This window comes from Oryza glaberrima, chromosome 4 (assembly GCF_000147395.1).
Source record: "Oryza glaberrima chromosome 4, OglaRS2, whole genome shotgun sequence".
Lineage (NCBI taxonomy): Eukaryota > Viridiplantae > Streptophyta > Magnoliopsida > Poales > Poaceae > Oryza > Oryza glaberrima.
Genome location: NC_068329.1, coordinates 11688046 through 11712482, shown reverse-complemented (window position 1 = coordinate 11712482; position 24437 = coordinate 11688046). Strand labels below are relative to the sequence as shown.

The 24437-nt window shown below is 42.1% G+C and overlaps 2 protein-coding genes across 2 annotated transcripts; one reads left to right on the top strand and one right to left on the bottom strand.

Moving 5' to 3' along the window:
* Positions 1 to 4295: 4295 nt before the first annotated feature.
* On the bottom strand, positions 4296 to 5473 carry LOC127769263 (probable ribose-5-phosphate isomerase 1). The gene has a single exon (XM_052294797.1). The coding sequence runs from the start codon at positions 5388 to 5390 to the stop codon at positions 4563 to 4565; it is 828 nt and encodes a 275-aa protein (XP_052150757.1). The 5' UTR covers positions 5391 to 5473; the 3' UTR covers positions 4296 to 4562.
* Positions 5474 to 19676: 14203 nt separating this feature from the next.
* On the top strand, positions 19677 to 22712 carry LOC127770768 (uncharacterized). Its single transcript, XM_052296574.1, has 5 exons — positions 19677 to 20067; positions 20167 to 20411; positions 20526 to 21335; positions 21534 to 21587; positions 21699 to 22712. Exons 1-5 carry the CDS (start codon positions 19677 to 19679, stop codon positions 22710 to 22712), a joined length of 2514 nt encoding a protein of 837 aa, XP_052152534.1.
* The last annotated feature ends 1725 nt before the right edge of the window (positions 22713 to 24437 follow it).

The following is a 24437-nucleotide window of genomic DNA, read 5'->3' as shown; positions in this document are numbered from 1 at the left end:
ATCCGCAGAGAAAGTTTTTTTTTTAGGGTTCCAAGCCTATAGAACTTTCCCGTATACCGTGATTCTCCGATCCGGAAAAAGAGGAATGGTACTTATAATAAAATGAAATTCTTATGGAATACTTTAACTCTCACAAATTTTGGAGGAAATTCAAGGTTCTCATGGACACTTTTCTTTTTTTTTTCTTTTTCAGTATTTCTCTGTCCTCAAAATATGCTGTGTTAGTTATGCACTTCTATATTGTACCCTATTTAGAAATATCTTCCTTGCAAACTATGTTTTGTCAATTAAATGAAAGATGCTCCATCCGTATTACAAGTTGCTTTGATTTTCTAGTTAAACTTTTTAAAGTTTGATTAGATCCATAAAAAAATATAGCAACATTTTCACCACAAAATAAACATATTATCATAAATATATTCAATGTTATATTTAATGAAATTAATTTGGTGTTGTAGATATTGATAATTTTTTCTATAAATTTAGTCCAAACCTAAAAATAGTTTGAAAAGAAATCAAATGGAGGGAGTACCGCAAAATAATGCACTCTGTAATTGCAAGTGCAAAAGCTTATACTATTAGCTTATAAGCCGTTGTTAAAATTTGAACTTACCTCACTTATCATAGTCCAAAGTTTTACAAATCTATAGGAATTTTAGCACGTGACACGTTACCTCAGATATTATAGTTTTGTTAAAATTTGAACTTACCTCACTTATCATAGTCCAAGTTTTACAAATCTATAGAAATTTTAGCACGTGACACATTACCTTAGATATTATAGTTTTAAAGTTTCGCAAAACCACGCGGTTAACCAATTTGATATACTCCTATATAAAAATTTAAAAGGCTATACTTACATAATGTAACATTTATACGATGGATAAAGTCATAAATTTGAGATATGATTAAAGAACTCAAAAGTGTTGTAGATTAAAATCAAAATGATCAATATTGTGGTTTAATGAAACCTTGTGACCATAATATGTGGGTTTATGTGCCATGTGACAAAATTCATGTGGTTTCGTGTAACTTAGACCATAATACCTGTGAAATTTTCTCTTTTTTAAGCAACCCCCGATTCCATAATTCTTAATGTTTTGAACATGGTTAAGATTAAACTTTTATAATTTTATTACTGTAACTTTTTAAAATATTTAGTTTAAATGAACTAGAATAATATATATAGATTTATCTTTGAAATTCTATAATAAAAGTAAACATGTATTTATTTAACTTTAAAAATATTATAATAAAAATAAACATGTATTTATTTATTTTGGAAACCGGAGGGAGTATATGGGCAACCGATGGAGTCCTTGCATCCTGGTTGAAGTTGAACCCTGCATATGCCCGTGCCTGTGAGTGCTGCCATACTGGACGCCTGGTCCCGTTAATTGGCCATAAGCGCACAAGGTGGGTCACAGCGGCGAGGATGCCGTCGACAACTCGACATCGTGGTGTTTCAGACCGAGTCTGTGATTGAGACCGAAGATAAGGATGCTGGATGCTCCATACTGGACGGCAGCCGTTTCTCGGCTGCCGAATGTTATCCGGTGTACTGTCCAAGATTATATTCAAATTCAGATTTGAAGTTAGATGAACTTGATTTTTTTCTTTTAATATTAATCCCTGCCGTTTCATATTATAAAACTTTTTAAGTCTGACAAAGTTTATAGAAAAAAATAGCAGCTTTCATAACACCAAACTAGTTTTATTAAATCTAACAAATGAAATACTCCCTCCGTCCTAAAATATAGGGTGTGTTTAGTTTAGGCGAAAATTGAAAGTTTGGTTGAAATTGGAACGATGTGATGGAAAAGTTGGAAGTTTGTGTATGTAGGAAAGTTTGGATGTAATGGAAAAGTTGGAAGTTTGAAGAAAAAGTTTGGAAATAAACTCAGGCATAACAACTTTTAGCCCTCAGGATTTGTTCCGAGATATAACAAATTCTCCACTAACATCCTCTTCCCAACCAATCACAATCCTCCACTATTCACTTTTCTCAGCTACCTCCACCACTCATCCAATTATAACCATCCACTACTCACTTCTACCTACTTTCTTAATAACTGTGTCTAACTTTAAAACTTCTTATATTTTAGGATGGAGGGAGTACATTTTAATAGTTGTTTGTTTTGGGTTGAAAATATTACTATGTTTTTCTATAAACTTAATCGAACTTAAATGTAATTTGACTAGAAAAAAATCAAAATATCTTATAATATTAAACAGAGGTAGTAATGTGTATTGATGTGGTTTATAAGCTAGATCTATACAAAAGAGTACATATTAGGCTATTAGCCACATCAAAAGTTTGAATAAGCATATTTATTTAACAATCTGGCTATTGGTAACTTTTTATTTAAGCTTTTTGTAAAACAAAAACTGATAACCAACGGTTACTAATAAGGATATATAGGAAGTGCCGAATTTTATGTTTATAATAATTTGTAATCCTCAAATTAAATAATTAGTAATTTATTATAGCGGGTTTTACATTTTGTCGACTGGTTTTCGTGAATCTATTGGTTACCGGTTTGTGAAAACCAACTTTTGGGTTCACGGACAAAAGTTATCAGTTTTCACTGTTCTTTCTTGGTTTTCAGCAAACGACCAAGACCAGTTTTTACCTTCAAAAAGGTAAGTTAAACCATGGAACAAGGCCCTCTAGTCCACATGTTAGTGCCCTAAAAGCATGCGTCGTTTGTGTAAGAAAAAAAAATCATGTGTCATTATCGTAAATGATCAGCTCCTACTGTGCGCATGTACATGACGGTAGCCAAACTACTGTAGTTCCGGCCTTCCGGCACAACACTCTCGATCTGAGGGCCTCTTCGAAATGCAGAAGTTCTATAGGATTTTTGCAGAAAGTAGTTCAATTCCTCTAAACTTCATGTAAAATTCCTTCAAACCGAATATACCCAGAACCATTGGATTTCAATGTGACGGTGAAAAAATGGTCTTAGTGCAATGGACTTTTCATCCTCTACGTCGACATCACCTTTTACTGTATCCGAATCTGTGATGAGGAATGCGCATGTTAACTTGGTTTTATTAGCATTTGACCTGGTACACGAGGCCAAAGCCGATGGCATGAAGCAGGCCATACATGACATCTCCAAGGATAAATAATATAGAATAATGATAATTTTATCTGTTCAGTATACCGTTGATAAAACAAGGAACAAATAAGTCTAGGAGCTTCATCGGTTACCTATATTCTCTAATAAACCAAAACGATTTATTAGGGAATAGTAATTAGTTTGCAGGTAAAACCTTTATATATTTGTTCGTAGTGACTTAAAAGTCAATATTAAAAAGAAATTACATTGAAAATATTTTAAAATCAACTTAAAAAGCAAATTTAAAAATTTAAATTTTTGCTTTTCTTTGATTTATTAGTCCAGCAGATGGGGCTTAGACAGGTAGGTCTAAGTTGGGCTCCCAATCGTCTAACTATTGTAGCGTCCAACAAGGACAAGAAGAAAACCCGCATCAGCAGCGATCGCAAGGCTTGCACGGCTACACCACGAGGGTTTTTTTTTTGTTAGATTATTAATTTGTTTATTAAGAATTCACTGGCGTGCTGCTTTCTGAAACTTGCCTCGTTTCCTTGTTGCTTGGGCGCATAGTGCGCACGCTGAAAACGAGTGGAATGCAAATGCCTTTTTTTCTCTTTCTTTTCTGTTTTTGCAGGAATGTTCTCCGAAAACAGAGTGCAGTAGATTGTTTTGCTCCGCAGTTCGTAGTATAAGAGCAAATGCTGGAAAATGTATGTGAATTCACATAAAAAATATATATTTCAGTACAAATCCGTTGTCACAGGCTTGGAACATCGCCTGATCGCCACATAGTGGCCTGGTGGTGTTCATACATACCGCCAGTTTTCAGTTTTCTTCTTAAATAGTACAAAATACACATATAGAGGGAAATTTCAGGAGAAAATCAGCATTCGCTTTCATTGGATATTCATCTTATACATAGGAGTAATACTTATCTATAGAATTTATAGAATTTCACAATTCATATCAGCTCCAGATCGGATTATCCATGAAACCAAGAAACATCTACCACACATACATTTTCTTCAAGAACAACGAGCCTTACGAGTGAATTTCCCCCCATCCATGCGGTGAATGAACTATTTCTCTGTAAAATAAATCCAAGAAAGATCCAATGGGACTCAAAATGTCGCCACCATGAGGACAACATCCAATCCAATCCAATGCATAGGTCCAATCCACCTTCAGTAACTTACTGACCAACCAATGCAAATTCAAGAAAGCAGATAATGACGAAGAAATTGACTTGATATTACCATGGATCAAAGTCCACAAGTTATTAGCTTCGTCCATTGATAGCATCACTCAAGAACATTACCATGAAAAAAAGAGAGAAATCATGGTAATAGTAGAGACGTACATCAAGTTCAACATACTAGAGAGCAATAGATACTTGGGTTGGGGAGGGGCACCAGCTGCTGGTGCTGCCCTCGCTTCGCTGCAAAATCTTGGTTTATTTTGGCGTCGGTGGTGGCGCCGCCGCCGCTGCCGGGGCGGCTACTTCTTCTTGTGGAGCAGGGCGACGGTGCCGTCCTTCTTGGCGACGACCACCGAGGTGGCCATGCCGAGGAACATGCCGTGCTCGACGACGCCGGTGATCCGTAGGAGGCGGTCGCTGATCTCGTTGAGGTCGCCGCGTATGCCATCCTCGAAGAACATCTCGACGATGTAGTTGCCGTTGTCGGTGACGAACATCTCCTCCTTCCCCTCGCCGTCCTTAGAGGCGACCGTCCTGAGCCTCGCGCTGAAGCCAGGCAATCCGTCGAACACCTTGCGGACGAGGCCCAGAGTGTGGTCGCACCCGAAGGGGACGACCTCGACGGGGACGGCGCCGGTACAGCCGAGCCGCGGGACGAGCTTGGACTCATCAACGATGACGACGAACCTTCCCCCCGACCCCTCGATCATCTTCTCCCTGAGCAGCGACCCACCCCGCCCCTTCACGAGGTTGAGCTCCGGGTCGACCTCGTCGGCGCCGTCGATGGACAGATCGATCCCGCCCGCCTCCCCGAGCGGCAGCATCGGGATACCCACCCTGGCGGCGTGCGCCTCCGTCTTGAGCGAGGTCGGGACGCCGGCCACCGCGGCGAGCTCCCCGGACCGGAGGAGGTCGCCGAGGCGGTCCAGCGCGTGGGCCGCGGTGGAGCCCGTGCCGAGGCCCAGCGTCATCCCGGGCTCCACCATCTCCACGGCCCGGTGCGCCGCCACCCGCTTCAGCTCCTCCTGGGTCACCAGCCCGTTGGCCGCCGCCGGCGCCGGCGGAGGGGAGGGCTTGGCGGTGGGAGGGGCGGGGGCGGCGTCGAGGGGGGAGGCGAAGCTGCCCATGGCGGAGGTGGAGGTGGAGGTGGAGGAGGGGTTTGGGGGATTGGGAGGTGGGGGATTTTTGGGGGTAGGGGGAAGGGTGGCTATAGGAGGCGGCGGCGGGAAAAGGAGCGGAGGAGGAGGAGGATAGGGGGGAATCGTGGGGATTTATAGGCATCGGGATGCGTGCGGTGCAGACCGTAGTGGAGTGGACCAATTATATGGGGGGAGCTCTTTTTGGGGATTTCACAAATCGTGGGGAAAAAGCGTTTGTCGACCGTCGCCTTTTTTTTTTTTTTTTTTTTTTTTTGGCGCTAGAGAACGAGCACCGGGGATTCGAAAAGGATTTGCGCTGGCGAGTGTTGACTGGTCTAGTATACTGTAGTACCCTTTTCACGCGTATAACGCTCTGGCTGACGGTAAATTGATGGAGCCACACGTTAATCTCTTTTCATGTTTCACCTAATATCTCGTCTCAAAATATAAGTAAATAAGAAGACATTTTCTAATACTATAAATCTGACCAGAAAGCATGCCCAAATTCTTTTTCGAAAAATGCTACAAGACATGATGATATCTCTTATGTATCAGCTAATATCCATTCGGACGGGATGATACTGGTATCGGATGATATCTCAGAGATATTATCCTGCCTGAATGGAAAACTGTCATGTAGCATTCCTCATATTTTCTAGTTCTATGAATCTAAATAGTATAATCTAGGTTTCTATATTCTAAGACAGAGAGAGTAAATATTATGTCCACATGCTAATATGCACACGTATAACGACAAGCGCACATCTCTATACTACCTTCGTTTCAAAATTTAACAACTTGACTCATCCTAAAACTACGAATCTGGATAAAGTGTATGTCTAGATTCGTAATTCTAGGATATATCTAATCCCATTATAGATTGCTATATTTTGAGATGGATGGAATAATATTTGCCGAAATATTGGTAAATTGACCATTTTACATAAGCTATTTTAAGAATAGACTATGCCAAAAACTAAATTTAGAAATGGATTGTGACCTCAGCATCAGCGGGTTAGTGCTGAAATCTTGTCTGATATTTGCCACATCATCAAATCTCCGTATTGGCGCTGACCTTTGTTCAATATACAAAGCAGTGGTGGCGTTAGCGCAGTGGTAGACACTCTTGCTCCTATCCAAAGGTCCTGGAGTCAAATGCCAGCTCAATATCTGTTTATCCTAAGTACTCATTTGGTAGGTCAAATCTTTTTTAAATTCATTCCTTTTTATCTTGGAATAAATAAATTTGAGAACTTATTTTAAGTTTGTTTAGGAAGGTCATATTTTTTAAATTCATTTTTATTTTTAACATATTTGAGAAAATAAATTATAATATTAATCTTACTGAAATATTTAGCTCAATAACTATACATTTTTCAACAAAAAAAAGAGATGAAAACTGTATAATTTAATTTTCAAATCCGTCGGAACCCCCTACTTTGAACAGTTGGTGCCCAACAAGGCGTCTCATGGTGGATGAAAACCGGAACTGGGTAGAAACCAAGTTTGGGGTAATTTGCATGATATTGAATGTTGGACGAGGTTGGATGTCTGGTTTAGAGTTGAAGGGTGTGTTTTAGGCAAAACAAAGAATTCAGGGGTTCAAAATGGACTTATCTCTTAAAACAACTATGACATGGTAAACATTATATCTATTGAACTTTACATTTGCAATTCTGTATATATGGAATGCTTGCCATTATTGCAAACATAATTTCGAATCGAAAAATAAGCTCTAGTAAAAATCACAGAGAAGATAAAGAAGGACCGTCATTTCTCTTCGCTCAGGTGCATGATTCATGATGCCTGAGGCCAAACAAAGAAAGCTCGACAGAATGATCCATGTTGCTTGAACACAGATGTAGACCTTATAACAGCGTGATTCACGCTTGCTAAGACATCTCGAGTACACACATAACCTACGTTCATGCCTTTAAGATGAACAGATGATGCAATATCTCACTTTTTTAGCTACCTTTTGCTTTTAAGATTGAGGCGACGAATTTTTCATTAATTAATTGGGCAACTAGATTGCTTTCACAATCACAAGTCAAAGGTCGCAGGAGACAAAATTAAATCCAACGAGGATAAACTTTATAATAGTATAAATAAACACTAGAATGGATAACCTCATCTCAATCGGGCGGTAAGCCCCATCTCAATCGGGCACAGCGTCCGTCACAGGCTAGAAGTCACTGATGTGAAGAATTATCGCAATCGGGCAAACGGCCGTCACGAATGAATATATCTCAATCGGGCCCTAAGTAAAGCCCGTCAAAAATAGCTTTGACCCAGACGACCAGTCAAACTATAGCCCGTCACAGATGACCTATCTCTATCGGGCCACAACTAGAGCCCGTCACAGATGACTACTAACCTTTATCGGGCCTAAACTAGAGCCCGTCACAGATGATACTCATCTCAATCGGGCCTAAACTATAACCCGTCACAGGTGACTACTGACCTCAATCAGGCCTAAACTATAGCCCGTCACAGATGACTACTGACCTCAATCGGGTATAAACTAGAGCCCGTCACAGATGATCTCATCTCAATCGGGCATTTAGTTATGGCCCGTCACAGATGACTATAATACACAAAAAAAATAAATTTTGTTTTTTTGGCTAGCCTCAGGCCTTTGCTAGCCATGCCCGCTGCAAAAATGACAGAAACAAACACAAATATCCAATATCCCCAGCTCCCCAGCATCACCCATTCATATACATATGCATTCACATACACAGACATCAACATATTTCACACAACCATACATTCACAGCCATCTCATATTTCATATCCATTCACATATTTCACATCCATTCACATATTTCACATCCATTCAAATATTTATCATGTTTCACCTGCAAAACCGAGTTAATTGGAACAAATATTTATTTAGCAAGTCTTAACATAAACATATGAAATATATACATAAATATAAACATCCAGTTACATCATCACAGTTGCATAATAAGTGTTCATCATTTCCTAAACATAAAAGTTCAACATTGTTCATCATTTTAGTTTAAGCCTAAACATTCCTTTGGGGTTAATTATTTCGCGGAGGATGAAGTTGGCTATCTCCTCACGAACCTCCTCAAAGCTGGTAGGCAGAGACTTGGTTATTGTGCCCTACATTGTCATAATTCCAGATTAGTTGATCGATCATATATAAGTACTAAAATATAGTTAGTCTATCACAATGCCTAGTTGGAACTCCTATGGAGCGACGTGTTTCTTCTTGACCTCTTTGCCCTTACTCTCTTCCTGGCCCTTGCCCAGATCTAGCTTCCTTGGAGCTAGAAGCGAGGCCTGCACCTTTCCTCCCCTTCCTCTCCCCTTTGCTTCGAGTTTATTGATAGTAATTCTCTGAGGGGAAGAGTGTGCCTTCCTGCTCTTCTTCATCGGTGGGGGTTCATGAATCGCCTTATTGTCGGCCTCCGTTCGGTCCTCCCCAAAATCCGTGTCGTACTGCAACTGCACATTGTAAGATTGTGCATGACGATCTTGAGCAGGAGGGGCTGAAGGAGCAGAGGCGGGTCTCTTTGGTGGACGACCGCCTGGTGCAGTGGTTGGCCTCGCTGTAACCCTGATCTCAATGAGGTCCTTGGGCCATTGGATGAAGGTACCACGGGCATTTCCTAGTGAGAGGACCTCGTCGTACGGTGGATACTTCAGAGGGAACAGCTCGTATTCGGGCTTCACCGAATCGACTTGAACTTTTGCACAGTCGGCTCTGAGTTGCGCTCCATGCACTCTTGTCTCTGGGGTCGGCTTGTACGCAAGTCCCTCGGCTGCTGGAACCGTGAACGTCGGCATCACCCTAACTGTGAGGGTGCAGCTCGTTGGTTCCTGCGATAGATTAATCAATTTTTTTAGAATATTATATATCATATGGATTCGTTAAGTCTTTCATGTATTGAGTAAGTTCACGGTTACCGTTATGTGGTCGACAGCGCTGTCGACCGATGTTGGATTTTCCGCCAACTCAGTTGATGCGCAACTGCTGCGTTTTTGGGTGGGGCTTTCTAACTCTTCGTGCGCAGCAGCAGCGGCGGCCTGGGGGTTCTGTTGCTCTTCTCAGATCTCTTGCCTAATCTTGGCCCTCATCGACTCGAGCTTTTCGTCGAATTCAGATGTTAGCTCAGCTCTTATCGACTCCCGGATCTTGGCTTCAAGGCGTGCATCTTTCTCCGCCTTGTTGGAAGTCTGCTTCTTGTACTGCCACACGTAGTCTGGAAATCCATACTTCCAGGGAACAGAAGACCCAACGCCCCGTGTTCGTCCACGGTGTTCCTTGTTGCCCAACGCTTTCGTGAGGAGGTCGTCCTCGCGTCTTTGAGTGTAGGCCTCTTGCGAGGCTTGTTGCTCGGCAACCAACTCCTTCTGCATTACAATTTAGTGGGGTTAAATAAACTGCACGATGGGAAACAATGCGAACATCTAGTTTGACTAGACACTTACAATAGCTTCGTATACTCATTGATCTTCTGCATTTGGCATGAAGATTGTGCCATCATCATTCTTCTGGTACCTGGCCCTGGCCCAGTTCCTAGCCCGAGGGTGTGGGATATCGCCAAACACGAGCGGTGTGCACGATTGAGATGCTTCTTCATCCTCACGCTGCCATTCCTCTTCCTTACCGGCATATCCGGCGGTGCCAAGCCGGTGCGGATGCTGGTTCCTGGTCTGGAGCAAGCGATATGCCTCGCTTCTAGCTCTGGACTCGGGGGTCGACTTCTTCGCATGGAATTCCTCCCAGACCTGTTCCGTGATCCAAGGAAATTTCTCTCTTGGATCTGGATTCGCTGGGTTGTAGACGAACTCGCCGACTAGCTTAGTCTTGATGTTCTTCCAAGCATTGCCCATAACCTTGAAAGCAGCCCGCCTGAGACGGTCCTCAAGCTCCGCAGGATAATCAAAACTCTCCTTGAACGTTAGCCAAGCAATGTCCTTCTCAGCGTCCGGCACGAGCTTGATGTCATCTTGCAGAATACGGAATTTCTGCCTCCCTATGACCCCGCAGATAGACCTAAATCGGCTCAATGTTTTCCTTGGAGATGTCGGCAACCCTACTGCGTCCACCGCTGTTATGCGGAACCGTTCTTTAGGGATTTTGTTCCCTGTCCTAGGAGTATGTGCCCTTGAGGACCCACTAGTTGTCGTCGACATTGGTTCGTGTTGCTGAGACATCGTATACTTTTTTTTCTAAATAACAAAAATACACAATTGAGTGCTACAATCTATTACAATGAATTTAATGTCACTTAGAAAAATAAATGAAACATATAAATAAACTAAATTGCGCATATCACAGTGATAGAATGAATTGAATGGCACATATAAATAAATTACACATATCATCAAATCCTAAAATCATAAATTCACCTCATACCATCTATTCATCCACATATCATGCATCTATCACTAAATTGATTAATGCACCACATTCCATCTATTCATCATCATGTCATCAATCAAAAAAATCATTCGTTCACCACATATCATCAATCCCTAAAATCATCTATCACTAAAATCATCTATCACTAAATTGATTAATGCACCACATTCCATCTATTCATTATCAAGTCATCAATCACTAAAATCATCAATCACTAAATTCATCCCAACATCCACATTTCATCGCAACATCCACATTTTCATCATTAACCACATGCAGGTAGCAGAGGTAGGCGCGATGGAGGACTCACATGAGGTCGGCCGGGGGGTGGGGGCTCGGTGGTGGCGGCGCCGGGCTCGGTGGAGGGTGTCGCCGGTCGTGGAGGCGGCGGCAGGCTCGGCGAAGGAGGAGTTCACGGCGGCGGGCGGGCTCGGTGGAGGGCGTCGCCGGTCGTGGAGGCAGCGGCGGGCTCGGTGGAGGCGGCGGGCTCGGCGAAGGAGAAGTTCACGGCGGCGGGCGGGCGGCGTCGGGCGTCGGTGAGGAGTAGGCGACGATGATGAGGAAGGACGTCGCCGGGCTCGGTGGCGGCGGTGCCTGGCTCGGTGGAGGGCGTCGCCGGTGGGTGGAGGCGGCGCCGGGCTCGGTGGCGGTGGCGGCGAGGGAGGACGACGGCGGCGAAGTAGGAGTTGGTGGCGGCGCTAGGGTTCTAAGGAGGCGGGAAACTGTAGCGGGACTTAGAAAAATTTTCGATCCGATCTGAGAAACCCTAGATATAGTAGAGTGATGAGTCATCTCAATCGGGCTTTGCCGTAGGGCCCGTCACAGATGACTCATCGGTGACGGGCTCCATACTAATGCCCGATTGAGATGACATTCAGGCCCGTCACGGATGACTCATCTGTGACGGGCCCAAAGACAATGCCCGATAGAGATAGATTAATCTCTATCGGGCTTAAACTAAGGCCCGTCACCGATGACTATTTTTCCATTATTCCAGATAAGTCTTTAAATTTGTGAGTACAAAATATATAGCTGTTGTATAATAATTCATTTTATTAGTCATAATACATTTTCAGATAGTAAATGATTTCAAATGGGAATATGGTCAACAACAAAATTGTAGAGGTTATCAAGATCTACAACTTTTGTTTTGGTCATTTGTCTATATAACTTTGTTTCCAACTGCTTGAAATTGATTTTGACAATATGACAATTCTAAACAACATTTGTGAATACTAAATGATTTTAAATGGAAATATGGTCAAAAACAAAGTTGATCCTCCCATCAGGATCTACAACTTTTATTTTGGTCACTTCTTCATCCGACAAAGTGATACTACCAATGTTTACAAAATTGACATATCTTTGTTGATATTTATAAACCAGATGAGAGAAATGTGATTATTGTGAATAGTATAAATATCAATTTGTCGGATGAAGTAGTGACCAAAATAAAAGTTGTAGATCCTGATGGGAGGATCAACTTTGTTTTTGACCATATTTCCATTTGAAATCATTTAGTATTCACAAATGCTGTTTAGATTTGTCATATTGTCAAAATCAATTTCAAGCAGTTGGAAACAAAGTTATATAGACAAATGACCAAAACAAAAGTTGCACATACTGATGAGAGGATCAACTTTGCTTTTGACCATATTTCCATTTGAAATCATTTAGTATTTACAAATGCTGTTTAGATTTGTCATATTATCAAAATCAATTTCAAGTAGTTGGAAACAAAGTTATATAGACAAATGACCAAACAAAAGTTGTTGATCTTGATAACCTCTATAATTTTATTGTTGACCATATTCCTATCTGAAATCATTTACTATTTGAAAATGTATTATGACTAATAAAATGAATTATTATACAGCAGCTATATATTTTGTACTCACAAATTTAAAGACTTATCTGGAATAATGGAAAAATAGTCATCGGTGACGGGCCTTAGTTCAAGCCTGATAGAGATTAATCTATCTCTATCGGGCATTGTCTTTGGGCCCGTCACAGATGAGTCATCCGTGACGGGCCTGAATGTCATCTCAATCGGGCATTAGTATGGAGCCCATCACCGATGAGTCATCTGTGACGGGCCCTACGGCAAAGCCCGATTGAGATAGATTAATCTCTATCGGCCGTAAACGTTGGCCCGTCAACGATGACTCATTTTCCATTTGTTGTGAGTGCAAAATATATAGCTACTGTGTAATATTTCATTTTATTAGTCGTAATACATTTTCGGATAGTACATGATTTCAAATAGAAATATGGTCAAAAACAAAGTTGTAGAGCCTTTGAAGATCTACTGGTTTTATTTTGGTCATTTGTAATAAAACAAAATTAGCCATATTAATGACTACACATATCAAGTCTTTGCAAAAAAAAACAAAATACTTCATTCATTACAATAGATAAGTACAAATGCATCAGTCACAAGGTTATGCCTTCCGTATGACCTGAACGAGCATATGCCACAGGCTCTTGGGGATCATCGTCAATGTCAATGTGAGGTCTTACATGAAGATTATGGTTGTATTCTTCTTCATCGACGACGTTGTCAACTCCTACAATTCGGCGCTTTCCATCCCTCACGATGTGCATCTTCTTGTTTGAAGGGTCTTTTATGTAGAATATCTGCTCAACCTGTTTCGCAAGTACAAATGGTTCATCGGCGTATCCCACCTTAGATAGATCTACTAAAGTGAAACCTTGCTTGTCGGCTTTGACATCAGTGCGTAGATTCACCCAACGGCAGCGGAACAAAGGAACCTTGAACTTGACGTAGTTTAGCTCCCATATCTCCTCAATGCGGCCGTAGTATGTGTTTGACCCAACTTGATCCTGGAATGCATCTATACGGACGCCGCTGTTTTGCACTGTGCTTTTGTCATCTTGTTTGATGGTGTAAAATGTGTATCCATTTATATCGTATCCTTGCCATGTGTCTACGGTCCAAGACGGTCCCATCCCCAACAACTGTACTGTCTCATTTGGGACATCCGAGGACATTGTCACACGATTCTTGAACCATTCGTTGAACCGAGAATTATGTTCTTTATTAATCCATGCATCAGATCACCCCAAGTTCTCATCTCGGATTTTCGCTAAGTGCTCCTCAAAGTATGGGCCAACTTCTGCCATATGTTGGAGCACAGCGTAATGAGCCTGCGCGTACGACGCTTGATCGGGCCTAATTCTTTTCCTTTCGATTGTGCCAACACCTGACAACCTTCCCTCGTGACGAGACGCGGGAACTCCGATAGGATCAGCATCGGACATGTAATTGACACAGAACTCAATAGTCTCCTCGGTCGTGTAACCTTGAATGATGCTCCCCTCGGGTTTAGCTCTGTTACGAACATACGACTTCAAAACTCCCATGTACCTTTCAAATGGCCACATTTCCCTTAAAAAAGCCGGGCCACATAGTTTTGTTTGCTTCACCAGATGAACAGGGAGATGAACCATTATATCAAAGAAAGACAGTGGGAAAAACATCTCTAGGTGACAGAGGGTATTCACAATATCGGTCTGCAGCCCATCTAGATCTTCTGGATCTATAACCTTCTGTCCAATTGCATTGAAGAAGGCGCACAGACGTTGGATCGTGTGACGCACTTTCAGTGGTAGAATGCCTCTGATAGCAACTGGCAAGATTTGTGTGATTAGCACGTGGCAATCGTGAGACTTCATTCCAACAAGTTTTAGATCGTCCAATTTAACATACTTACTTATCCTCGCTGAATAGCCCGATGGAACTTTAATATCCTTCAAGCATGATAACATTGCGATCTTCTCATCCTTCGACAGTGTGTGGCAGGCTGGAGGGAGGTACACTTTACCTGTCTCTGCATCTCGTATGGGCTGGAGTTCACTGTGAATATTCATGTCCTGTAGATCAAGGCGCGCGTTCAACCCGTCCTTTGTCTTCCCGGGAATATCCAGCATCAGGCCAACCAAACTCTCACATACATTCTTTTCTACATGCATGAGATCAATGCAATGACGGACATCAAGATCTTTCCAGTAAGGTACCCGCTAAAATATGGATTTTTTCTTCCACATACCCTTCTCCTTTATCTTGCTACGTTTTCTTTTCTTCCCAAACTCATTGCTTATGTCCTTGACCATATTGTGGACCTCATCTCCGGACAAATCTTTGGGAGCAGGCTGAAGTTCTCTCTTACCGTTAAAAATTTTCTTCTTTCTTCTAAATGCGTGACGTAGCGGGAGCCACCTCCGGTGACCCATGTATACCATCTTTCGTGATTTCTTCAGCCACCGGCTTCATGTATGTTCCTTGAAATCGGAGCATGCCTTCTTTCCTTTTATAGTTTGTCCGGAAAGATTACCGAGTACAGGGTAGTCATTAATGGTGTAGAACAATAGAACTCTTAGCTTGAAGTTCTCCTGACCATATGCATCCCAAGTTTCCACACCTTCTTTTCAAAGAATCTCCAGATCGTCGATAATAGGCTCCAGGAATACATCGATATCATTTGTCGGGTTGCTTTAGACCTTGGATTAACAAGCACAACAAAATATATTTCCGTTTAAAGCATAACCATGGTGGGAGGTTATAGTTCACAATAAGAACTGGCCAAGTGCTGTGAGTACTACTCATGTCACCGAAAGGATTCATGCTATCCGTACACAGACATATCCTCATGTTTCTAGGGTCGGCAGCAAAGTCTTTGTGTTTTCGATCGATATTCCTCCATTCAATCGAATCCGCTGGGTGTCTAAGCATACCGTCATTCCTTCTCTCCGTGGCGTGCCAACGTACTAACTTCGCTTCGTTCGGGTTGGCAAAGATTCTCTTGAAACGATCAATGATAGGTAGATATCACACAACCTTTGCCGGACCACCTCTCTTTGACTTATTTCCTTCATCAGCACTTTTCTTTCGCTTGTATCGAGAAGCCTTGCAGACAGGACAAGCATCCAAGTCCGCATATTGCTTGTGGTACAATATGCAGTTGTTGGGACAAGCGTGAATTCTACGGACCTCTAACCCTAGTGGGCACAGAACCTGCTGCTTCGTATGTCGTCTCGGGCAATGTGTTCTCAACAGGAAGCATAGCCTTCAAAATTCCTAAAAGATCTGTGAAACTCTTGTCTGTCCATCCACTACTTGCCTTCAGCTTAATTAGGTCCAAGGTAACTGACAACTTAGTGTGTTTTGCTTTGCATCCAGCGTACAGAGGCGTCTCGGAATCACTTACCAACCTGCTGAACTTCATTCCATCTCTCTCATTCTGGGCTGGGTCCTCAATGTCACGTAACATGTCTTGCAGCAGATCGTGATCCACATCAACCATTTCACCGCCCAATGGAGAAGGTATAAACATGTCATGCTCATCTTCATCTTCCTGATTATGCGCACCACTTCTGTCTGCTGCTGCTCCACTTCCTGATTCTTGCTCTCCATGCTTCACCCAACATGTATAGCCCTCCATGAATCCTCGTTGTATCAGATGACTGTGTACGTCCTCTCCGATATCAAACATATTCTCATTCTTGCAATCTGCACATGGACAACACATGTAATCACTGTTTCTTCTTCTCCGATCCTCCTCCGCGGCATTCATAAAATTTATTACGCCCTTTCTGTACTCCGTAGAATGACGTTTCAAATTTTTCGCATACATCCAACTTCGATCAATTGCTACAAAATAAAAAAACAAATTAGAGGCACATATTATAAGATCATTATTGCAAAAGTATTTACTGATGAAATTTCTCAATTAATGATTAATATTACTCACTTGATTGATCCATTTTGATCACCTACAGGAATTTAATTTCTGTTTTCCTTCGAAAAAGGACAAAAAATCGCCCCCTACAGCCTCCCACCAAAATAGTGAACAGTGGGATACAGTTACACTAGGTGGTGGGGGGTATTTATACTGTGCAACAAATATCTGTAACGGCCCTAAAACAATCAACCGTGACGGGCATACAAGTAATCTCTATCGGGCCTTAATAAAAGGCCGTAAAAAATGAGTGTCATCTGTGACGGGCACTAAACTTATCTCAATCGGGCCTCTAGTTGGAGCCCGTCACAGATGACCCTCATCTGTGACGGGCTTCTTTTAGGGCCCGATAGAGATATGGAACCCTCATCTCAATCGGGCCTCAACTATAGCCCGTCACAGATAAGTGTCATCCGTGACGGGCTTTATTTTTATGCCGATATACCATGGCTGTGCGACCATATCTCAATCAGGCGAAACTTCGGCCCGATTGAGATTACTTGTGACGGCCCGCAAATTCCAGTCTTGTTATGGGCCATCACAGATGGAAGGATCTGTACTAGTGAAACATTATAGGCCACCACACTAAGTAGCTTTTAGATTTCTCTATTTTTAAATGAATTATTGTTATTCCTCGTCGTCACTTTACGAAGTTAGTGCCCTCCATATTATCGTCGTTATGCACATCTGTGGTCGGTTACAATGTAGTGAGAGAAAGCAACCATTTTTGTCCTCTGATATAAATATGCAAGTACATTTCTCGTATATATGTTATATATTGTGCATCAATCATTCACTGGTGCTAAATGTTAGTATATCCAAAATACATTAAAAACATAAGAATTTTATAGGCTTAGTTAAATTTGGATTTGTTTATTTTTGTTGCATATCTGAATTTATACGAACCCAACGATCAAGTGAAACTCATCAAACCCCAAAATACTATAGAAATAAATAAATTTTTTTGTTATTAGCATATGGAATTAGTTATTAATGGTGAATGATAAAAAGTTCTGTCGTTTAACCACAAAGCTCCAGTGTTATACTTGGAATGGGCGTCTATCAATTCTAGGAGAACATACCCAGTGTTATATGTTTGTGCCATGTTCTAGGGGTGCATGTGTAAGTGTGTATGTTTATGCGGAACAGTTCCTCTAACGTTACTGCACAGCGTGACATGGACACTGACATGTGGGACCCATCATCTATGGGCCCATATGTCAGCAAGTCTCTCCGACTTAACGCCAGAGGATCTCACTACTACAAAAATCGTTTGTCTGTATGAGGGGGTCGGTAGGTTCCATGCGGGCCGCTTGTGGCTGCGCCTGCAAAAACCGCCCCCCCGGGGGCGGGTCGATTAGCCGCATGCGAAGATCCATTATTGCATGCGGCTGCTTAAAGCAGCCGCATGCGATAATAGGTCTATTTTCGCATGCGGCCGTCTTAAGGAGCCGCATGCCACTACAACAAAACCATTGTTTTAAGACGTTTCACTTAAGTCATTCTATAAGTCGTCTCTTTTTTATAAGTGAAATTGAAATAGGGACGATGTTTGAGACGCTTTATTAGTTGAGGACATAGTTTAAGACGCTTTACATGTTAGCACAAAATTAAATCGTTTAGAGACGAATATTGAGACGTTTTTGGAACGTCTCATGTGTAGAAATGAGTTTTGAGACGTTTTTATTATATCTGTGTCATCGTTATTAGATAATATATAATTATTTATATAGAAAAAGAAGAAAATAAACACACTGCTCCTAATCGTCATCATCAAATACCATTATAATAATATTATAATTATTTGGAAAAAAAATAAATATTTAATATTTAGTCTTAGATTAAAAAAGAAGAGTACCGCTACAGGACGCATGTTTGCAGAGTTGCAATATAAAAAAACTATCTATTTACCTTCAAGATTGTCACGTTATTGACTTGGTTAGTGCATGAACTTTGCAACCTGCAGGTGCTGTGTTCGAGCCCAGATGAAAGCATTAATATCAAATATATTAAGATGTGCGTGCCTATATAAAAGTGTCTCTATATTTTGTAGAGATGCAATTTACACGTCCCTAGCAACGTCTTAAATAATATAGGTACGCTTTAAAAAGCGTCTCCATAATTCTGAGACGGTGCAAACAGAGACGATCCTACGACGCTTTATAAAAGCGTCTTAGTTATCTGTGCGAGACGAAATAAAACGTCTCTATCTTACAAATAAGATGTCTCCTTTGGGTTGTTTTGTTGTAGTGTGCCTAATACATGCGGCTCCTTAAGACGGCCGCATGCGAAAATAGGCCTATTATCGCATGCGGCTATCCTAAGCAGCCGCATGCGATAATGGATCTTCGCATGCGGCTGGCTTAAGGGACCGCATGCGATGATCGGCCATATATGCTCCTCCAGGCCCGAGCTTGACCATTTGAAAACGAAGCTTTCTCTCTCCAAAAGCAAGCACCAATTAGGGGGGAGGTTTTCAACTCAAAATTTTTGCTTGAACTCTATACGAAAGGTGAAGAACTCTCTATCCTCCTTCATTTGGCTCCATTTTTGTTATATTTCGTTGGTGGAAAGTGGAGTTTTTTTTAATATTTTGACAAGGTTTGTTCTAACTATTTTTTGCAAAATCTAGCTTCAAAATATATGTTTTGATGGGCAAATTTTGCATGTAATCACTTGTACATACTAGTTACATGTATTGTTGTAATTTTTTTTGGGAGACAAATGCATTTAAACTTTTGTATGAAATACCTGTGGTCTATTTTTTTATTTGTAACTTTTTTGCCTTTATATAATTAGATGGATCGGTCGTCATGGATGTGTGAGATGCGGAGAACGCAGCCGATATTTATTAAGGAAGCATCTAAATTTATTGATCAGGCTAAGGCGCATGCTTTGAGGGAGAATATGACAAAGATCTTTTGTCCGTGCTGTCATTGCAAGAATTAGAAATTGTTGGTAGATCCTGGTGAAATATTGGGTCACATAATGGAGTATGGATTCACCGCCAACTATAAGGTTTGGACCTATCACGGGGAATTCGCCAATCCGTAAGATGACGATGAAGAGTTAAGTTTCGAGATGAATGAGGCAGAGAATTTTATAATCGAAGACATGTCGCGTGAAAGAATGGATGTCGATGTTTCCACCGATAGTGATGATTTCGATGGTGGTTTTGATTTAGAGGATATGCTGCGCCATATTGAACCAGAGGTGCTAGCGGGCAGGTCACGAGGATTGGAGAATTGGCAGGCATTAGAGAAGGCATCGAAGGATCTTATTTACGATGAAGCGAAGGGATGTGATAAGGATTTTACAGTCTTGCGTTCAGTGCTTGAACTTCTGAGATTGAATGCTAAACATGGATGGTCGGACACAAGTTTTAATGATCTGATGAGTTTGTTGCGTGTGTTGCTTCCTAAGCCTAACTTTGTACCATCAAACACGTATCAAGCGAAGAAACTCATATGTCCTTTATCTCTTGGTGTAGAAAAGATTCATGCTTGTAAGAATCACTGCATATTATACCGTAAAGAATAAGCGGACTTGGAATGTTGCCCAACGTGTGGCACAAGTCGGTATAAAATGGGGAATGGGCCCGTAGATTCAGAGTGTACCAATCCAGATTCTGATAAGGGTAAGCGTGGAAAGATTCCTTCAATGGTGATGTGGTACCTACCAATTAAGGACCGCCTGAAGCGTCTGTACTCAAACCCGACTGATGCTGAGTTGATGAGATGGCATCAAGAGAGCTGGAAAATAGATGGTATGATTCGACATCCCGCCGACGCTCGCCAGTGGAAGACATTTGATGCAAAACACCCAGAATTTGCTAAGGATCCTAGGAATGTAAGGTTTGCGTTGAGCATTGATGGAATGAACCCGTTTGGTGACTTAAGCAGCTCGCACAGCACATGGCCAGTCCTTCTCACAATGTATAATCTTCCAACATGGATATGTCAGAAACGAAAGTACATTCTTCTCACTATCCTCATACAAGGTCCAAACCAACCTGGAATCGACATAGATGTTTTCCTTGAGCCTTTGATGGAGGACATGGAGGAGCTTTGGAAAGAGGGGTTACGACTATGGGATGAGTTTAAGCGGGAGCACTTCAATCTACGTGCGATCATATTCGTTACCATCAATGACCTACCTGCAAACTTTTCATTATCTGCGCAGATTAAAGGGAAGACTGGATGTCTGATATATTTGGAGAAAACTTCGTACAAATACCTGGCGTTGTCTTTGAAGACAGTGTACATGCGACATCGACGGTTCCTACCACAAAGACATAGGTACCGTAAGATGGCTAGATTGTTCGATAATACAGTGGAGAATGACACTGCCCCAGTAGCAAGAGGTGGTACATACGTGTATGGGATAACAAAGAAGATTAATGTTGTATATGGAAAGGGAAAGAAGAAGACAGTAAAGAGGAAGAAAGCTGATGGTGATAACGGTACTGCGTCGCCTTTCAAGAAGCACTCAATTTTCTTCAAATACTTAGATTACTGGAAGGACCTAGAGATTCGACATGCAATTGATGTTATGCACCTCGAGAAGAACGTGTTTGATAGCACCATTGGCACATTGCTGGACATCCCGAGTAAAACGAAGGATGGATTGAAGTCACATAACGACCTTGTAGATTTGTCCATACGGCATGACCTTCACCCAGTAGTGCTGCCAAATGGGAAGACCGAGATTCCTCCTGCTTGTTACTCATTGACACTTGAAGAGAAAAAAGCCTTCTGTAAATATTTACAAGGGGTTAGAGTGCCTACTGGTTTCGCATCGAACATCAGGAAGCTAGTATCAATGAAGGATTTGACCATTTAGGGATACAATGCGCATGACTGTCATAGGTTGCTAACGGTATTCCTACCAATTGCTATAAGGGCAGTCAAACCAGTCCATACAAAGGTGGTTATAACAAAGTTGTGCTACTTTTTCAATCGAATTTCGCAGAAGGTATTTGATCCTCTAGAATTAGGTCCGCTTCAGACATTTGCCGTCGAGACTGTATGCCAGCTTGAGATGTATTTCCCACCATCATTTTTAGATATGATGGAGCATTTGATCGTTCACATCATCCCTCAGATTATTGAACTTGGTTCATTATACTTACATCAGATGTGGGCCTATGAGCGTTACATGTCGATCCTCAAAGGCTATGTACGCAATTGCGCTCACCCGGAAGGATCAATGATAGAGGGATACACAACTGAAGAGGCAGTCGAGTGTTGTATGGACTACATAAAGGATGCTAATGCCATTGGCATTCCTGTTCATCGAGATGAAGGTAGATTGTCTCGAAGGGGTACTGTTGGTAGGAAGCAGTTCTTCGATAATGATTACAAAAAGGTGTCCACAGCACACAACAGCGTTCTTCAACAGCTCGCTATCATTGAGCCATTCATTGAGCGACACCTAGAAGAAATCAAAGCCTGCTTCCCAGGGCGGTCCAATGATTGGGTATCAAGAGAGCACAAGCGTCGCTTTCCTCTGTGGTTCAAAGATCTAAACCTGCTAGTTGGTGATTCTGTGGAGGAACTTACTTTACAAAGACTGGCATGTGGGCCTTCAAGTATTGTCAATTCATGGCAAGGTTACGACATCAATGGATTTAACTTGAGTACGACTACGAAGGACATGAAAAGCACCGCACAAAATAGTGGGATCCGTGTCGAAGCGATTGACACGAGTGGAGAAAAGAGGTCGTATTATGGGACCATTCAAGAAATATGGGAACTGAACTATGGCCTAAACATCCAGATCCCTGTGCTCCGTTGTGAATGGGTTAAAGACACAACAGGGGTTTCCGTTGATGACTACGGGCTAACGATAGTCGATCACAGTAAAACAGGCCACAAGGATGATCCATGGGTTTTAGCAGAGCGTGTGGCTCAAGTGTTTTATGTGAAGGACCCTTCAGATGACAGAAAAACAGAAAAACTATTCATATCCGGAAAGCAACAGATCGTCGGCATCAACAACATCGAAGACCCCAATGATTACAACCAGTTCGACGATGTACCATTGCTTACTGATCTTCCTATGCGAATTAAGAAGGTTGAGAGAACAATCGATGAAGCGAATATGTCGTACGTTCGAGCAGATGGTGTTGCCAAGGTTATTAAGTCATAGTTATTTCGTAACCTTTAGTTCTCATTGTGTTCCAAATGTACGTGCATGAATTTAGGTCCCCCTTATGTTGTAATCATTAGCATGTAACATTTGGTTACGAGTTTTGAGCAATTTTCATGAGTTTTCTTAGTGCAAAAACATTTGGAATGTTTAATTGTGGCGAAATATTGGGAAAAAATATATATGTACAGTTTATTTAGAGGAAATAAAAAATATGAGTTTTTTTTGGTAAAAAGATCTTTCCATACGGGCGACTTAAGCCAGCCGGATGGAAAGATCTTTTTCGCATGCGGCCGGCTTTACGGCCCGCACGGAAATATCTTTTTCGCATGCGGCTGGCTTAACGGCCCGCATAGAAAGATAATTTTCGCATGCGGCCGGCTTATGTCGCCCGCATGGAAAGATCATTTTTCCATGCGGTCCCTTAAGCCGCCCGCATGCGATGATCTGCGCCTATATATAGGGAGCGCGGGGAGCCAAAATTTTCTAAGTCCCGGCGCTCGCGAAACCAAAATTTTCCAAGTCGCCGTCGCCGTCGTCACCGCCTCCAAGTCGTCCCCGCCACCGCCGGCTCCTCCCCGAAGTCGCCCCGCCCCACGCCGTCGCCGCCGCCGCCGCCAGGACCTCTACCCCCTTGCCGTCGCCGTTGCCGCCGCACGGACCTCTCCCCCCTCGCCGTCGCCGTCGCTGCTGCCAGGTCGTCCCCGCCTCCAAGTCGTCCCCGCTACCACCGGCTCCTCCCCGAAGTCGCCCTGCCCATCGCCGTCGCCGACGCTGCCGCTAGGATCTCTACCCCCTCGCCGTCGCCGTCGCCGCTGCACGGACCTGTCCCCTCTCGCCGTTGCCGTCGCCGCCGCCAGGTCGTCCCCACTGCCAAGTCGTCCCCGCCACCGCCGGCTCCTCCCCGAAGTCGCCCCGTCCCTCGCCGTTGCCGCCGCTGCCGCCAGGACCTCTACCACCTCGCCTTTGCCGTCGCCCGGTAACATTTACTTTTAGAAAAAGAAATGTGAAATGTGCAATTGTGGATTGTGGATTGTTTAATTGTGCATCGTGGATTGTGATATGTGCAATTGTGGATTGTTTAATTTTGAGAAGGTTTAATTGTGGATTGTTAAATGGAGATTTATGTTTAAATTGAGACATGTTAAATTGGGATTTATGTATAATTGGGACTTTTGTTAAATTGGCACCTATGTTAAATTGTGACTTATGTTTAAATTGAGACTTATGTTAAATTGGGATTTATGTATAATTGGGACTTTTGTTAAATTGGCACCTATGTCAAATGGAGAATTCTGTTTAATTGTGACTGATGTTAAATTGGGACCTATGTTAAATTGTGACTTATGTTTAAATTGGGACTTATGTTAAATTGAGAATTATGTTAAATTGGGACTTATGTGAAATTAAGTTATTGGGACTTATGTGAAAATAAGTTAAATTGTGACCTATGTTACATTGAGATTTATGTATAATTGGGACTTATGTTAAATTGAGATTTATGTATAATTGGGACTTATGTTAAATTGGGACTTATGTCAAATTGAGACTTATGTGAAATTGCGTTATAATTGGGACTTACGTAAAATTGGGACTTATGTCAAATTTTTTTACGCCAAGTTGGAAGATGTCGAACGAAAAGGTTCCATCGAACGCACCAATAGCGCCTCAAGAAGGTAACGCTCCTCAAAAATCCGGTAGCAATAAGCAGCCAGACGCTTCTAG

Bases quoted from the DNA above. Each gene is read 5' to 3' on its own strand.
- LOC127770768 (XM_052296574.1), top strand. From the start codon at position 19,677: ATGTCGCGTGAAAGAATGGATGTCGATGTTTCCACCGATAGTGATGAT. The intron at 21,336-21,533 runs GTTAGAGTGCCT...CGAATTTCGCAG, and splicing joins TCTGTAAATATTTACAAGGG to AAGGTATTTGATCCTCTAGA. The intron at 21,588-21,698 runs GTATGCCAGCTT...TACTTACATCAG, and splicing joins AGACATTTGCCGTCGAGACT to ATGTGGGCCTATGAGCGTTA.
- LOC127769263 (XM_052294797.1), bottom strand. From the start codon at position 5,390: ATGGGCAGCTTCGCCTCCCCCCTCGACGCCGCCCCCGCCCCTCCCACC.